General features: G+C 40.1%; 1 protein-coding gene across 1 annotated transcript in view; it reads right to left on the bottom strand.

Annotated features, from left to right (window-relative positions):
* Positions 1-17,955, bottom strand: part of CDH2 (cadherin 2) — a 232,339-nt gene that overhangs the window by 200,420 nt on the left and 13,964 nt on the right. The window contains exon 2 of the mRNA XM_030810618.1: positions 2,496-2,607. Coding sequence (XP_030666478.1) covers positions 2,496-2,607 — 112 coding nt within the window. The remainder of the gene's footprint in view (positions 1-2,495; positions 2,608-17,955) is intronic.

Here is a 17,955-nt window from a genome sequence, read left to right as displayed (position 1 = left end):
TTGTACATATTGGTGAGCCATTGTCATCCTGTCCCCAGATGCCATCACTGGGAACTTAAAGGAAGCATCCAGAGTTAGAAGTTACGATTCCAACAGGGTCTTGGACTCTAAAGTCGCCAATATATGGTAGAACATGCTATGAGGTGAATGCCTTGGAAAACTGTCACACACCTCTTATGTACAATTACTGCTTTCCTTAAACACTATAGGCAACAAAATCATGGCAAAAGTCATCACTCTGGTTGGCCTGGCAATATATCCCTTGCAGCTGTGGCAAATACATAGTACATGCATTTACTGCAGTACACAGAATTCGTAGATATAATTATGGTGTGGTATTTGGCTTCAGTGTATAGCTATGGCATTGGATTATCCTTCTAATAAAAACTCCAAAAAGATGTAAAAGGTAAAAACCCATAATTATCTAAGTAGCAATTCTCCAGAAGAAACATTAACTGGAGATAACACGCTTGTGTTGAACAGAAATGCTGATGTTCCACAAAAGCCTGTGTAAATTTTCTTCCTTCCAAAAAGTTGTTTTTTTCTACTAATCAATATTTTAAACAGTATGTTTCAAGCTTTAAGATGCTGGTATCCTTTAACATATTCTGAGAATGATAAAGAAAAAAGTAATGGTGTCATGTGAAAAACTGTTTAAAAAAAATGGCTAAAACCTAAAATTGGGAACAAGTGGATATACCAAAACTGTAAAAATCTACCAGAGACTATTATACATACTTTCCTCACTGATGGCTAGAGCACAAAGTAAAAAATATTTTCAATCTTTCACATTTACAACTTTAGCAAAAATCCTGTTTCCAGTAATCCTAAAAAGACACTGGCAAAAAGCTATGTCCAATTTCTCCTGTCACCAGCATTATCCAATAATGTGAAAACAAGCTATCATTTTCAAAACTATTCAACGCGCCAAAGTAATTAATCTTAAATCAATGGCTGCTAGTGACACACCATGTGTTTACTCATAAACAATAAATTATAAGCTTTTAGAAAATGAAATTACCCATTTAAAAATGAATCTCAAAAATATGCTGCAGAAATGCAACAAATTCCACTTTTTATTATCTGTCTGAATTATTCTACAGAATCATATCAATATATTTTACACACATTTACAGGTCATACAAGTTCTAGGGTGCCAAGTAATAATTTAAAGATTTAAAGAAAATGGCATACACACAGAAGAACTCCAAAAGTCATATTAAGTTAAAGAAAGGCTGTACACGGATTTAAATTAAACTTCCATTACCCACCAGATGAGATAGCAATTCAGTGTTGAGACAGACTAACTCAAACATTCACCCATTAAAATACCATGTAATGAGGCAGGGACAAGAGAATGCCTTAAAAAAATTAAAAATCAACTTCAGAAAGACAGCATAGGTGGGAGCAAATCCTAATTTAAATAGAAATTAAAATAAAATGTAACCTGCACCCAAGAACGTTAGTAGCTAAGAGGCCATTTACATTTCAAAGTCCTCTGTCTATGGTATTCTTAAGTACTATACCACTAAGGTTTGTCGGTGCTGTGGAGACACTTCAATTAAGGCTGTGTGGTAGAGCTCTGTGTAAATTAATTAGTTGAGGTTACACAGATTTTCTAAAAGCAGCTCTCTAAAACAGCCTCAGAGATATGCAAGATTTGTGGGGAATTAAAATTTAAATACAACTTACTAATCAATTCTTCTTGCTTTCACATTTCAATGACATTTTGCATAATAATAAATAAGTCCATGAAAATACTACTAACCAAAATTTTATTTGCTTTCAATTAGAGCTAAAGGAAAGGGCTTTCAATTTTCCTTTTGATACTTAGGTTTTATTTCAGATTTTATCTAGACTTATTGGCAAGAGTTTCCATATGATAACTATAATGAACTTGATCCATATTTAAATGGGAAATGAGACTATATTTGAAATTCACATATGCTACAACTAAATTAGCTTTCTAGTAATTGCTATAAACAATGTCATAACAAAAATATGAATTTCATACTCTTGCACTGAGACTTTACATGTTAAATTCATTCAATGTAATTCAGCTACATATTAAAGCTTCACATTTTATCTAACAAAATATTATAATTTCTTTTCTTTAATTCAAAATACTAAGTAATTTTTTGCTGTAAATTTTAAAGCCATTAGAACTAGATGTTTTGTAATTATTCTTCAAAATATTATTCTTTAAAGAAAATGTATACGCAAAAATGGTAATAATCAGTTACGTAACGGTTTCTCTGTAAATTAAAAATGGAAGAAATCTGAAGATTTCAAGAGATCAGGAGCCTTCTAATTACGTATATAAGAGATTCATGAGCTCTTCTGTAATCCTAAAATAAAGTCCCTACAGTCTCATCATAGTGATTGTGAAAAATTCATACTTGTTATACAGTAGAAATGATTTAGGCTTTTTTAATGGCTAATTTGTTTCATGAGCATGGACACTGCATGTATAAATATATCTTTTGAGATAGTACCATTGAGAAGAGGCTGTCCTTCATGCACATCCTTCGATAAGACTGCACTGTAAACATCTTCAGGAAATCCAGTCTTGCATAATGCGATTTCACCAGAAGCCTCTACAGACGCCTGCAACACAAGAAAAAAAAAAAAAAATGTGTGCAATGATTGCTACCTCCTTCAACTGAGAAACATTCCACTTGGCATAAAGCCTCATTTTTTCAACTATCTTGAACAAACAACCCTTTTGTTTCCAAGTGCTTACAATTAGAATGTAGAGGGCAAAGGGTTAATCATTTTGATAACTGGAGTAGAAGAAACAAATCCCATTTGTCTAGTCCAGTAAAAGTGAAATAATACACATTCTAGGTTCTTCTAAGGACTGAACATTTCCATTAAAATGCTCATTGTGACTGAAGAACTATCAAGTGGGCGTGGGGTTTGGGGGACAGCCAAATAGTCTTTGGGCTCCACAAATCACCATCACTAACTTAAGTTTTCATGAAAAATGTATGCATTCAAGTATCAGATTTTTATATTTTTAGCTAATTTTCTATAAAGCTGGTTTCAAGATGCCATGTTCATTTAAAAATAAAATTATAATATACTTACAACAGTGAGACAGATAATATTTTATACCAAGTAAAACCAAAACTATATATTTATTTCTATAATTTGAAGGACAATGATACCATGTTTTTACACTTAAAATTAGAAAGTAACCAAGTATCTGTCGTTTTCTATATCATCATATGCACAGTTAATTTACTCAGTGTGCTTAAAACTCAGTCATACCTACTACTGTCTAGCTAACCCTCCAAGTTAGTTTCCCTACTTCTTTCAGCCCTAGTGACACAATTGGAGGACAGTTAGCCCTCAGCAGAGCTCCTGTAGCATCTGCATTAATTATAGGAAACTCTACCATGTACTAATTGGGATTCAAATACAGAGGAAGGATGAGTAGAATGAGGCTACCCAATGAAGGGATTCCAGTGGCCACAGGGACAGCAGCGATAGCATTAGGGACAGTCCACCCTAGTGAGAACCAGAAATTGAGAGGAAGAAGAAGGGAAGTCCCAGAAACAGAGAGATCTCAGAACAACTGTCTGGATGAAGCAATGCAGTGCAGCTTCATAATTAAATGACTACCTGAATTATGCATGTGAAATTTTGCAAATACTAATGTTGCAAAAATCTAGACCAATCTAATAAACTGTTCTTTTCAAATCCAAGAAAATAAGAAATAAATTTAAACGGTATTAAATATCACAGTATTTATTCTCAAAAAATTATTAGGAGCAACAGTGAGATACTAGTTCAGGCCCATCAAATGAGTAAGCAGTTTTAAGTCTGTTATGTGCAAGAAAGGGCTGTATCAAATGAAGAATAAAGAAGAACCAGTCCTCTAAAAAGGTGTGAGTGGAAGCTGGTACAGCCACCTTGGCATATATTTTGGCAAACTCTAGTAAAGATGAATGTGGATATATCCTTCCTATTCCTAGGGAAATATTACCCCACATGAGTGCTCCAGTTGACATATGCAGGAATGTCCACTGAAACATGACTGTAATAGCAGAGATTCTGTACACATCCATCAAAAGGAGAATGGACTAACACATCATCACAAAGCCAAAAGAAGAAAACAACATTAAAATGGAAGAACTGGAACTACATTTATCCAAAGGGCTACATCTCAGAGGCAAACTAAAACAAAACAAAAAGTCAGTTTCTTTAAGTTCCATGTATGATTAAGATATAAATTTAATTATAAATCAACATAATGATGACTATACAGTAAGTTCAGAAACCCATTTGTGTGACATCCCAAATTCAGACTGAAGACAAGGCACAGTGAAGTATAAAATCTTGCAAAAAAAAAAAAAAGTAGAAATCATGACTGATGATTCCACTTACATAAAATTTAAACACAAAAGATAACATAATGTTTTGAACACATACTTATGTAAGAAGAAAAGGAAAACAGCATAGTGATAAACATGAAATTTAGGAGAGTGGTTACCCCAGGGGAAGGAAAACTAGGAAAGGCATCAGGAAAGATTGTACAAGTGGCTTCAATTTTATCTGTAATAATTCATTTCTTTCAAAAAGACTGAAGGAAACCAGGTAAAATGTAAAGATCTGCATAGACACATAGCTACAAATTACAGTATTCACCTCACAAACTATCTGCTCTACATATTTCATAATGAAAAAGAGAAAATATCAGAAACCAATTGGGAAATAAGAAGTGAGGCTTCCGACACCCATCAAGTTTGGGACACTGGGAGACAGTCTGACACTTGACGCGTGTAAACATCCAGATACTGTCCATGCCGGGCACAGTGCAGGCACTGAGTGAAGGAAAGCTTTTGCTTTTAGCTAACCCAAACAAACACAGGGAACTCCCCAGTTTGCCATATAAAATGGACAAATGTGTTGTAAACCTGTGTCCCACCAACATGTTAGGGGTCTGCCTCTTCACCCTTCTAGCCCAGACTTCTAAGAGCAGTGAGGCATGGTAGGTGCTAGCCCAGGACAGGTCAGGCAAGAGCCCAGAAACGCAGTGGCCAGAAGCCAGCGATGGAAGGCACGGAGCAGACGGGGGTCACATTTCAAATGGGGGCATTCAGGGTAGTAGAGTACGTGGGTTTGTGGGTAAGAACTCAGAGATCAAGGAAGTCTCAAGACTAGAGGAAAACCGTAAGCTTTTATTCAATCTTGTTTCCCAGTGGATCTGCCCTAAGGTAGGAGAATCAGCGGCACCAAGTTCCTGGTCCAAACCCACAGAAATAGGACTTCAGGGCCACATCGAAGCTGTCAGGAAGACAGTGAATGTTCACCTCTGTGTTTTGTTCTCTGCCTTATTTCAGAAAAGGGACCTTCTGTCCTCAATGTGCTGGCCCTTACTAAACGTCTCCATGCTCATTTTCCTCATGTAAAAAAGGGTACCGACCAGCCAGGTTGGCCATGAGAATTATTGAATAAATGTTTTTAAAGCACATCTCTAACAAATACTGACTACTAATATTAAATATCCATGGAAGTCATGTCATACTTTCAATAATTTCATATTCATCTTAAATAGCTGAAACTTTTCTAAATTCTTCTTCCTCAAGACAAAACGGATCCACAAAATAATATAATCCTGGATCCACAATACTAATCTATAATGTATTTTCTTAAAAACAACCTCCATAAAATTATTAAAATATATATTCTTCCTATTTATTTCCTCTCTTAACTTTCAGTCAAAAAGTAGCAAAGTCACCAAGTTCAAAAAACAAACAGGAAGCACTCAAATGAATACAAGCTCCCAACTGGACATAGTGGAGGCTTACTTTGCACCAAGCACTGTGCTGGTGAATCAGTATCTTATTCAATTCTCCCTGCAACCCTACAAGGCTGTGGCTGATACCAGATATGAGACTGCAGGAGACCAAGAGCTGATGAGCAGAATCCCCTCAGGGGGGCTGACTGCACTGTGGTGGTAATCCTTGTCGGGCATTGGAGGTTCTCTGGTCTAACCCATAGCTAATGCCTGAATGTTCTACAACAGTAGCTCTCAATAAGGGACAATTTTGCTCCCCAGGGGACATCTGTCAATGTGCAGACACATTTTTAGCTGTCAAAACCGCGAGGAGGTGCTACCGGCTACTAGTGGCTACTGGCTCTCAGTTGGCTTCTGGTATTTTCTCTTTTTCATTATAAAATACGTAGAGCAGGGAAGTCACTAACCATTATACAACACACAGTACAGCATCCCTAACAAAGGAGTGCCAAGCTCAAAATGTCAACAAAGCCAAGGTTAAGAAAACCTTTTCTACAGCAACACATGAAAAAGAGGCATCTACCTACCCATTAACACTCCTATCCGTATGAAGATCACTGTCTGCTCAAGTAGCCTCATCACTCTTGGAACATCCTGCATCCCAGAAAGCCAAAACCCAGCCCCTGAGGCTTACTCCCACATAAAGTCATCACTCTGCCAGGCCTAGGATGAAATTCTGGAACTTCCAAGAGGAGAAGGAGGAATCCTACCCTCAACAAGTTATCTGTGGGTATGAGGAGGAGGTTGTGAATAACATATATTTCCCTAATATTTGAATGGTGCATGGGTTGGCAAGCTTTTTCTGTAAAGAGTAAACTAAGTATTTCAGGCTTTGTAGTCCACAGGATCTCTGCTGAAACTACTCAATCTGCTGCTATTGTGCAAAAGCAGTCATAGACAATCAGTATATAAATGAACATGGCTGTGTTCATTCTAATAAAACTTCATGTACCCTGAAATTTGAATTTCATTCCATTTTCAAGTCTTGAAAGATAAGTCTTCTTCTTTTTCTTGCTAAAAAGCATTTGAAAATGTAAAAAATATTCTTGGCCAGACAAAAATAATGGCAGCAGGAGTGTAGTTTGCAGATCCCTGGAATAGTGTGTTAAGTTTTGTATCACATTGTTATCTCACTTAATTCTCACAATAGACGCCTTAAGAGGGCGTTAAACTATCTGCATTTTGCTAATGAGCAAATAGATTCTCACACAGAGGTACAATGAAATACCCAAGACCTCACATCCAAGAGAGAAAGAGGCAGGATTCAAACTCTGTAGTCTTTCCAAGCACAACAAATAATTACAATACAATCTTTCAAGAAACATGTACTGAGTGTTCATTTGCCACTGGAAACAGAAAACAAGATACAGCCCCTGCCCTTAAGGAGCTCAAGACTTCATGTGGGAGGTTAAGATATGCAGAGGATATGAGCAAAGCCCAGGGCAGGGAATCTGGGGGCTTCCCAAGCAGAGAGCTGGAGTAGCAAGGCGCTAGAGGGTGGCAGGAAAGCCATCCTAGGCAGTCACTGCTTGAACTAAAATAAGGCAGCAAGAAACAGCATATTGCCTGGGGAATAACAATGAGTTCAGTGTCGCTGGAGTCCAAGAAGCAAGGCAGGATGTCAAAAGTTGAGGCCGGAGAGTTAGACAGGGTTATATCACAAATGGTTGGGGGCTTGGGGTTATCCTGTTGGCTGGGGGAGCCAGGGACAGATTTTAAGCACAGACCGAATGCATCTGACAGAGAATTCTCTGATAGTTTTGTGGGAAATGTGTGTGTGATAGGGGATGACAAGTGACAACTGGGAGACAAGCTAGGACACAGACCTGAGTCAGGGCAGGGGCTGCAAGGAATGAAAAAGGGGCAGATTTTGTCAATACCAAGATAGTTAAGATCGATAGGGCCTTCTGAGGCAGGGACTCACTGGGGGAGGGAGGGGAGGAAATGATGCCTTCCCTCATGTTTCCAGCTGAGTGGCTGTGAACACAGGTGCCACAAGTAGGAAAAATAATCGCAAAACTATAACGTCACGAACAAAGTGCTAAAGAAGCAGAAAGAATGGGATGATAAATCTGTCTGTGGAAGTCAAGGAAGACTCCATAGCTGAAGTGACATTTAGGCTCTGACTTTAAAGATGATTAAAAATTTGCCAGGAGAAAGAGGGGGGAAGTGGAAAAGGGCATTCCAGGCAAAAGGTACAGCAGAACAAAGCCCCTGGTGATTTATGTTGAGCTTGTAGTCCACCAAAACCACTCTGATCTTTTTTTCCCAGGCAACTTGTTAAGTTATGGCTTCCTCTTCTATTATCTTTGCTGCTGATTTTGGGTCCTTAGGGGGAGCAACTTATATTTAACCTTCCAAAATTTGGTCTCAATAAATTAATAATTCCAGCTGGCTTTAGTCATTCCTTCCAGCTTTATGTATCAAGAAAGTCTAATGAGATACCCCAAAGTCTTCAAATAGATGCTACTTAGATGCTAAAAACAGGGTATGTCACACGCCCAGACATGGTTTGGGGAAATTTGCCCAGGGGCAACACCCCCCAACCCCCCGGGGCCCTAAGCCCTGAGCTCTTAAGAAGAGCAGAGTGACTGCAGCATGAACTCCCAACAGGTCAGACTGCCTGGCTTCAAATCCCAGTCCCACGGATACTATCTGCCAGACCTCTGAGAAGAAACAGTTCCCCATCTGTACAACAAGTGTACTAAAGATAGCACCAACTCACAGGGCAGATGAGAGGATTAAATGAGTTAATATGTGTAAAGCACTTAGGATAGTGTCTGGCACATGGTTATTCAATGTCTTAGTTATTTGTCATCACAGTATTAATACTATTGGGGCAACATGAATCCAACTCATGGTACATCTGCCATACAGGCCGGTAGGTCTCAAACTTACTCAACATAGCAAGCAATCTGGGACATTTGTTTAAAATACAGATTCTTGGGTCCTAGCCCAAGACTCATTAAAACAGACTCGCGTGATGGATAAATCTGTGTATTTAACAAGTGCCTGTGCTGCAAGTGGTGGCCACACATCCAGCCCTTATCTTTACCTCTGGAAATCTTTCTGAACGTTCTCAAAACAGCACAGCTACCTTTTGACCCTAGTCTTCAAACCCAATAGCTTAGCAACAACAAGAAGGAGTAACGAAACCACGATTTTTCTGTTCTTAATCCCATGCTCTCTTCTCTTTATTCTGAAAACTACACCTTCTTGATTTTGAATTTGTTTTGCTTTGAACAGAGCATTACCCCATCCCCAGTCCTTTAGCAATTCTCCTCTTCTGCACAATTCCTCAAGGATGACAAGCAGTCAGCAAGTCCTCTCGGCCCACCAGCACGAAATTCACGCTGGTCAGAGGATCTGAACTCATTTAGTGCCGCTCTGTGCTCTTGCACAATCAGCTCACCTATCTTGAGTTTCAATTTCCTCTTACAAGTATTTGCTCTACTCTTCCCAGGCTGAAGATCGACCTCCTTGTCTAGAGAGGACAGAAGTGTAATAAGAGTTGAGGAGTTCTGCTTGCCTGTGAGTATCAGTCTCTCTGTTCCGGTTCTGCACTCGCAGGGACGTTGTTTTTGTTCTTGTTCAAATTCTTCCACGGTCTCAATGCTGTGAGCTTTAAAGCTGAGTACACTACTCTTTTTGGTTCCCGTTCCCATTATTCTTTTTCATAGTCATCCTTGGTCACTCGATCTGCTTTCCAATTTCCTCCAAGTCACTCCTAAATCCAAGCTCTTAAATATTCCATGTGGAATCACCATGGACAGACTTCAGTTGCCTTGCCTCCTCATTCTCTTCCTCATTAAGATCATTTATTACTGGCTAAAAATTTCACCTCCGAAAGCAGCCTAAACCTAAGGAAATCATAACTTTTCTTTCTGGCTCTGAAGACTGCCTAACCAAAATCTGGACTAAGTTAGTTATCATAAACTCTTAAATGTAATCCATTGGATGTCAGATTAAAACACTGATCTCTTACTTTTTCCCTATCAGAGATTCCATGGTCACAATCTTGTAACAATTACATTATTGTTTGGGAGATTACCAAATGCAGTCAACAAAGCTGAGGCCTTCTTTCGCGTTATGTTTGCTCCCTTGATTCCTTGTGGAAATAAGGGCAATAATGGGTGGGACTGGGTTAAGACTGAGAACTCTGCAGCAAACCTGCTCAGGTTTAAATCCAGCCTCCACCATCTACTACCTGTGTGACCTTGGCAAGCCATGTAACCTCATCTGTGCTTCAGCTTCCTCCTCTGTAATAATAATAGCTAAACTACACGTCTTTAGGATTGTTGTGAATACAAAGGGCTTAAAAAACAATACGTGATTCACCACAGGACAAGGGTTAGCTATTATGATGCTGGTATTGTTTTGATTGTGGAGACTTTTATCTCTGTTCTGTAAGTAACTGAGAAATATTTTTAAATTATTTTATGAAGAAGGAATACCATAAAGAAATCAAGCCTGCAAAAAAACGGACAATTCACTCACAAACAAGGACAAAAGACGCACAAGTGGAATTCCCTTCATGGTATGTGATTTGTGGGTTGGGGGATGGAGCCGCAGTACAGGGAGGGTGACAACTATGGTAATACTTTTATTATGCGGTTATGTCTTCCAAATGACATAAGCGAACATAAACAGTTAATGAAGACACTGTTAACATGGTTAGTTGAGTACATGGTGATAGAGTAATGAAACTGTTCAAGAACATTCGGCGTGACTAATTTTTTATTTTTTAATCCAATTTCTCACCAATTACAGTTGCCAGATTCTTGACATCTCACAGGATTCCATCCATGATGTTGGGGGCTATGTTAAGAAGATTATTCAAGAGCTACTGCCACTCTTCAAGATTTTCTCTGTGTCAGTAATGCCACTGATGGCACTTTGAATTTCACATCCCTGCAAAAATGCTTAAAACGTGCAGAAGTGTAACCCTGAACAGCTGCAATATTTTTGTTTTGTCAAGTACCATTCTGGAAGGAGATGATCTTGTCTTGCATGGGTTTTTTTTTTAACTCTTTCTTGCCTTCATCATGTGCTCTAGACCAGCTTAGGTTCAATGAATACCACACTGAGGCCACACATTTGCCCCATCTGACCGCCTAGTAATTTTCATCTTTATTTTAATTATCTTATTAGGATGTGTCCTTGAGTATCTCTAGTATCAGTATTTTTAGTTTTCTCATTGTCATTTCTTTTAATCAAGTAAAGACAAACAGAATAGGCAAAAATAGCATTGATGCTGGCACAGGAACCTGCAAACTGTTGAAACTGAACTCTTAGCTAAAAGGCAGCACCACAATACAAGAGTTTGATGGACAAAAATCTGGGTCAAAATCTAGGTCTGCATACAAACTGTGGTATAGAATGTCACCTTCCCAGGAGTAGAACCTATCAAGCCTTAAGACAATATGAAAACATACATCGAGTGACATCCACATAGACCTCTGTGAAATCTCAAATCTCCTCTGCTCAAGTGAGAAGAGGCTTCCTAGGCTTCCAGGCTTCCTTGAGTAGAGTCTCAAAAGATAGGAGCTTACCATGAAGTGGATGCTTAATGTAACAGGTAGTAACAATGTACCTACTGATTTAATTGGCAGGTAAAAAGCTAATACTATCATTAGATAATGGCCCAGGCAGCTGTGCAATTAAACTGTCAGGAAAAGTTCCAGAAGTCCCTGTGGCATTCCAGGAGAGATGGCCAATCATGGCTCAGATTGATTCTGTCCCGTCAACTCATTACACTCAGCAGAGACTGCAACACGCTTATACTCAAAATGTTATCAAACAGTATAGCACTTGGCATTAGACTGTGTTTATAATGAACTTGGAAATTCATTCAACTAAATACACTCAATATCAGTGACTGCAAATATTTACTGAGTGCTTAATATGTGCCAAAAAGCATGCTACAATGCTTTCCATGCAGTACATCTTAAATAGTCCTCACAATAACCCTATGAGGTAGATGCTGTTAGTACTGCCATTTTGCAGGCAAGGAAACTAACTTAAAGAAAACTGCCCTAAGTCATTTAGTTAGTCAATTTAGGGACACTATTCAAACCGGCATCAAAAGGCCTTGGGGATTACCCTTAACCCAACCACTACAACTTCCATTAGGAAGCACTCACATACATTGACACATAGTACCTAACTGGCTAAGGGCTGGAAATTGTCCTACATGAATTGAGACTAAGTTAAAAATCTGCCTGCCGCCATAATAAACTTTCTCCTAAAACATGATTCTCACATATGATATGTGATATATGCTAATAAAACAATTTCAATGTTTCTGTTCACTACGGAAAAATTTAGGAAAAAAAAAGACTTCAGGGAAAACTTTTTTAAACATTTTGTTTTAAGTCCTCCAAATCAAGGCCTCACACCCCCCAGCCCAAACTCTTCTAAAAGTATACATGGAAAGTTATCAGTCAATAGCTATCACGGCTAGTATGTTAATTTTCAGAGGTGATATTGATGAAGGAATAATTATAGTCTATAATGAACTCTTTATACACTTTATTTGCTCTGGAGTCCCCTTTTCATGTACAATTAGGCCCATTTGATAAAACCTGGAGCATGGTTTCACTTTTTAAAAATGGTTACAGATGTTTACAGTCCCCATAACTCTGATTTAATTTGAGTAGCTGGCCATAGTGATGATTTATGTAATTCTGAGTCCCTGATAAGATAAACACAACCCAATTATAGCATTATTCTTGTGAGAAAACAACATTCAAGGCACAGCTTCCAGAAATGCATTGCAGTGAAAGGAGGCATAACGCCAGAGTTCAAAGCCTTTCCTGAACTTATTCTGGAAGCAGCACCCCATCCAGTGGTGTTCTAATAGATCAAGCAATAAAGAAATAAATCTCCAAGCCCTGCAGGCTGAGAGGTTACAGAGCTAATATCGTCAGTTCCAGTTTCAACTCAAGGGCGAAGGACAAGCATTGTCCACCCATGGATATCTTGGGTGACTGAAGTTTGGCATCTGGATAGTTTCACAGTGTAACCCATAGAGGAAATGCTTCTTCCCTTCCTGATGCTTCTTTCTATGGGAAGGTGCTCTGCTAACTCTCACAGTCCCAGTGCTTTCCACTGCCCAGTCAGTCTTACCCTGAATGGCAATTCTTAAAATATGGTCCGAGGAGTGGACTCCTAGGAGTTCCCACGACCCTCCCAGGGGATCCAAAATCAAATCCACTTCCATAATATTACAACATATTTGCCCTTTTCACTCTCATTATCTCACAAGTGTAAAGTGAAGTTTTCCAGAGGCTATGTTATGTGTGATACCTTAACAGAGAAAATTCAGAAGCAGATATGAAAAGCCAGCTATCTTCTTATTGAGCCAGACATTAAAGACACTGCAAAATGTAAAGGCACAATGCTACTCTTCCCACTAATCTTGTTTTTCTCTTTTGGAAAATACAGTAATTTTTCATAAAAATTGTTATTTATGTTACACATACAACTGGTTTAATATTTTAAATAAATAAATATATAATTTTTTCAGTTTAAATTCTCTATGGTAAACAGCAATAGATATTCTCTACAATAGAAAAACTCATTGAAGAACTCAATAATTTTTTAAGCATGTAAAAGAGTCCTGAGACTAAAAAGTTTGTAAAATGTTATGCTAAAGAGAGAGGGATGGACCAAACTTACCCGAAGCCTGCATTTGAAAGAATAATCTGAGCAGCTGGTGCCCAACCCTGTCCCCTACTCCGCCCATCTGGGAGTCACAGGTCCACAGAAAACTAGCTTGGTGATCTCATTTTCCATGCTGGGAGTTCACAGATTCCCTGCAGCAATCTGGCAGTGGAAGGAAGCGGGCATGTCTTTGAAATTCTGGGATTCAGTGTAAGGGGGACATGCCAATAGATGAAGGCCACGCCTGCCAGCCTAGTGCTTATCAGGACTACGGTGGTATTTTCCTTTCGTATCTTCTGATTCTTCTGGCTTACATTTCCCTCGGTTCAGAATTCAAGACAGGGAGGACAGGTCCTATTTACTGGACCCTTTCAAAGACTTCAGCACTTGGTGAACTATCTGGGGATCTTGAGAAATAAAAAAGGAGTCCAATGTAGGGGAAGAAAATACTCATGGAGGAACCTGGGCTTCTGGCAGTGGGAAAAGGGTGCTTTACTCAGGACCTGGAATTTTTTTTTTTTTTGAAAGGCAGTCTCACTCTGTCACCCAGGCTGGAGTGCAGTGGTATAATCTCAGCTCACTGCAACCTTCGCCTCCCCGGCTCAAGCAATTCTCCTGCCTCAGCCTCCTAAGTAGCTGGGACTACAGATGTCCTCCACCACGCCCAGCTAATTTTTGTATTTTTAGTAGAGACAGGGTTTCGCCATGTTGGCCAGGCTGGTCTCCAACTCCTGACCTCAGGTGATCCACCCACCTCAGCCTCCCAAAGTGCTGGGATTACAGGCGTGAGCCATCGCACCTGGCCCCCTGCACTTTTTTTTTTTAACTTGGTGGTTTACAGCCTTGATTGTGTAGGGTGGCTGGTTTTTATAGTTGGAGAGGTGGCTTTTAACATCAAAAGGCTTAAATTCCTAAACCACAGGGTATTTTGACCTTGATGCTTGACCACCACTTAGGGTAGCTTATCTCCAGGAAAATGATAGCTGTTTAAGAGGTAGCGCCTCAAGAAAAAAAAAAAAAAAAAAAAAAAAAAAAAAAAAAAAAAAAAAAAAAAAAACAGCAGGACCTCAGGAAAGACTATAGGCCAAGGATCCTAGAATAGAAAAGAGGCAGGATGCATAGTGACCTTAGCCCAATGGTGAACAATTTGGGTGAGGGATGCCACAATTTGGGTGAAGGCTGCCGCAATTTGGCCTTGGCAATGGTCTAAGGTAGTTCAGGACTCTGGAAGTGCTGAGGGGCCTCAGCTTGAACAAGCTGAGGGGCATAAAAAGAGGATTATTTCGACATCTACTGCCTAAAGACTAGTCAATGAGCAATGTTTGTTATTTTTTAATAACACTGAGTTCAAGAACACTAGCAAGGGTCTCAATGGGGCAAGGTGGGGACAGCGTGGATTCTGACAGCTCGACCACTGGCTCAAGGGTCAGCCTCCACCAAGTGGTCTGGATGGTCTTTACAAGTGAACAAGAAATCTTCCCTTGACGCAGCCTTCTTTGGCCAAAGCAACTCCATAGTAAATGGCAGAGAAAGAGCCAGTGGGGCCTGAGTCTGAAAACACCTGTTCCACCAGTCAACCACCAGACCAAACCCAACGTGGTGATAACACTGGGCTGTCAGATCCAAGGGACACGAAGGGAAAGTCTCAAAGGGAAAGGAGGTTTGAACAGGCTGGCTGCAAACCAAAACCCAACTGGGGAGAGGCTCCCAGTGGGAGGTTGTTTAGCACTTCCTATTTACCATTTGGGGTACCTCACGCATACCGGGTTTTCTTTCAGAAAGCTGGCATCTGAGATACTGTCACCTAGCACAAGGTTCAGAAATGTCCGATGGTCCTTGTCTTTCTTGAGGTGCCTTTTTTCTCATACAGCATATTCAGTATCTTTATGTTTCCACTTCCCCCTTTCAACTTTGTTTAGTTCAAAGCCTTCAGATTACAGACAAGAGGCTTAGACTGACCAGCATCCAGGAAAGGTTAAAATGAAGAATGTTTTCTCTGCCCGCTATCAGTCCATCCCTCACATACCACGAGCTCTCTACTGTGCTCTTTGGAACACTGAGAAACAATTTCGCCTGGATGATTCTTCCAGGAGCAGAGCCTGGTTTGCTTTCTAACTTTGAAAACTGTTAAGACTATTGCTGTGATCATCATTTGGTTTGGGAACTCTTTAAAAAGTAAAGCTGGCCGGGCTCAGTGGTCACGCCTGTAATCCCAGCACTTTGGGAGGCCAAGGCAGGCAGATCACCTAAGGTCAGGAGTTCGAGACCAGCCTGGCCAACACGGTGAAACCCCATCTCTACCAAAAAATACAAAAATTAGCTGGGCATGTTGGCGCACACCTGTAGTCCCAGCTACTTGGGAGGCTGAGGCAGGAAAATAGTGTGAACCCGGGAGGAGGAGCATGCAGTGAGCCAAGACTGCATCACTGCACTCCAGCCTGGGTGACAGAGTGAAATCCAGTCTCAAAAAAAAAAAAAAAAAAAAAATCTTCCAAGACTTCAAGAAGTTGGGAATAAGTCTGTCCTGACAAGATGCCCATCTCGCCCTCTGAGGGGAGTTGCCACATTTTGGAATAAGCACACCCTTGATGACTAAGAACATGAGCTCCATAGTCAATCCAAAATTTGGGGACCGTCAGAGTGTAACCCTCATCCTCTACTTCCATGTAGTGGGAGCTTTGGCCAACTTAGATAAAATGAGTAGGCATACAGAGCCCAGGCTCTTCATCACCTTTTTTTTCTGTCAGAGCCACGCCACCTATGTCATGCAAATATTGTTAAGCTATAGGTCTATAAGCTTCGACAGATGGGAGCACTGTCAAAGATGGGAGGCCAAGGGTAACTAAATCTGAGATGTGAAAGATTTAAGCCACATTCTCTAACCTTGTCTTTATCAGTAATAAATGTTGTAATTTTGGTTCTCTATCTACTGATTCTTTTGTCTTATTTGTCCAGAACTGAAATAGATAAGGAGCATTATTGCTTAGGTCCCTTCAAAGACAACAAAATTATCTACAAAGTCTCAATCTTACTGAATACTCAAAGGCCAAGGCTAAACGATCAAAAAGAAGTCGGTCCAAATAACACTGTTAAACTGCCAGCAGGGCCTCAGGCCCACTAGGATGTCTCTGTGCTGAGTTTGAGGCACTCAACCAAGACCCTTCATGTATTTAGGGGAGCACAATTGCTTGGAACAGAAAGTCACATGTGCCCTTAGATTGCTGGGTGAGTACAGAACTGGGCCAAGGTGGAGTGAGGCCAGGAGAAAGAGAGTGATTCACAGAAAGAACTATCAACAGCTCATGAGACACTTGCATCTCCGAGTCACCACCAAGAAGCTGCATGCCCAGCGGCAGAAACCGCCTGCTTCTTTGGTAGCCTATCCTGCATCTGGCTCAATCTGTTAGATTTTCCCATTCTTAAGCTGAGTTTGCTCCATGAAACTGAGATGTTTTAAATCCTCATTCTAAAGTCCAAATCCTCTTTTAGGCAACAATCCTTCAAAGTCCAGAACAGACTAATCTTGCTCCCACTGGGTCCATTCTTTTGCAGACTTTCAAGGAACTGGCCAAGTTGTTATCAGGAAAGTAAAGCACTGTTAAAGCCCTGGCCGGCCACCTCACAGCAGTGTGCCTTCAGGTGAGTGGGTTCAGCCAATCTCTGTTCAGACATCTGTAAGATGGATAATGATAATAACGTCTACCTATTGCAGAGGATTGATGTGAGGATTATATGAAAATGCAGGTCAAGTGCTTGGCCTGGCTCATAGTAAGCACTCAGTAAATATTAATCCCCTGTGTTGGCTATCTAGAAGGTTCTCAATGCTTCAAAACACACCTACATAAGCCATGACTGAAAATGTTAGGTGAAGAGAATGAGCAACACACAGCAAGGCCAAGATACGGACAAGTTACGAACTTCATCCAACAGGCTAGTGTTCATACAGACACTTCGAAGCAAACCAAAATGTCAAAATACACAGAAAAACTCTCATCAGAAACCAGATTTCAAATTTAAGCCAAAATGAGACATTATTATGCAGTCCACCAGATTTTTTAAAATGTTGAGGTTTAACTACAATGAGTATCCTAAAATTAGGGGGAAACTATGCACACAGTGCTGGTAGACCAGTATGGAAAACATCATCTTGCATTAGCTAGTAATGATGAAAACATGCATACCTTGCAATCTAGCAATTCTACTTCTTGGTACACATCCAAGAGCAGAACAGTGTTCCATCACCTGGGAGTCTGCCAGACAGGCAAATTCTCAGGCTCTACTGTGGGCTTACTGAATCAGACTATCAGGGCTAGGGTCAGGGATCCACATTTAAACAGGCTTTATGGTAAAGTTTGGGGAACACAGCCCTAGAGTATCCCTGGCATTTATACCCAGGTGGCATGCATAAGAATGTTGACAGCAGCAAAAAACTGAAACCACACACCCAAGTCCATCAACAATAAACCAAATAAGTAAACTGTACC

The sequence above is a fragment of the Nomascus leucogenys genome, chromosome 4 (assembly GCF_006542625.1).
Source record: "Nomascus leucogenys isolate Asia chromosome 4, Asia_NLE_v1, whole genome shotgun sequence".
Classification (NCBI taxonomy): Eukaryota; Metazoa; Chordata; class Mammalia; order Primates; family Hylobatidae; genus Nomascus; species Nomascus leucogenys.
Note: the sequence above shows the minus strand (reverse complement) of the source record. Positions and strands in the feature narration are given on the sequence as shown.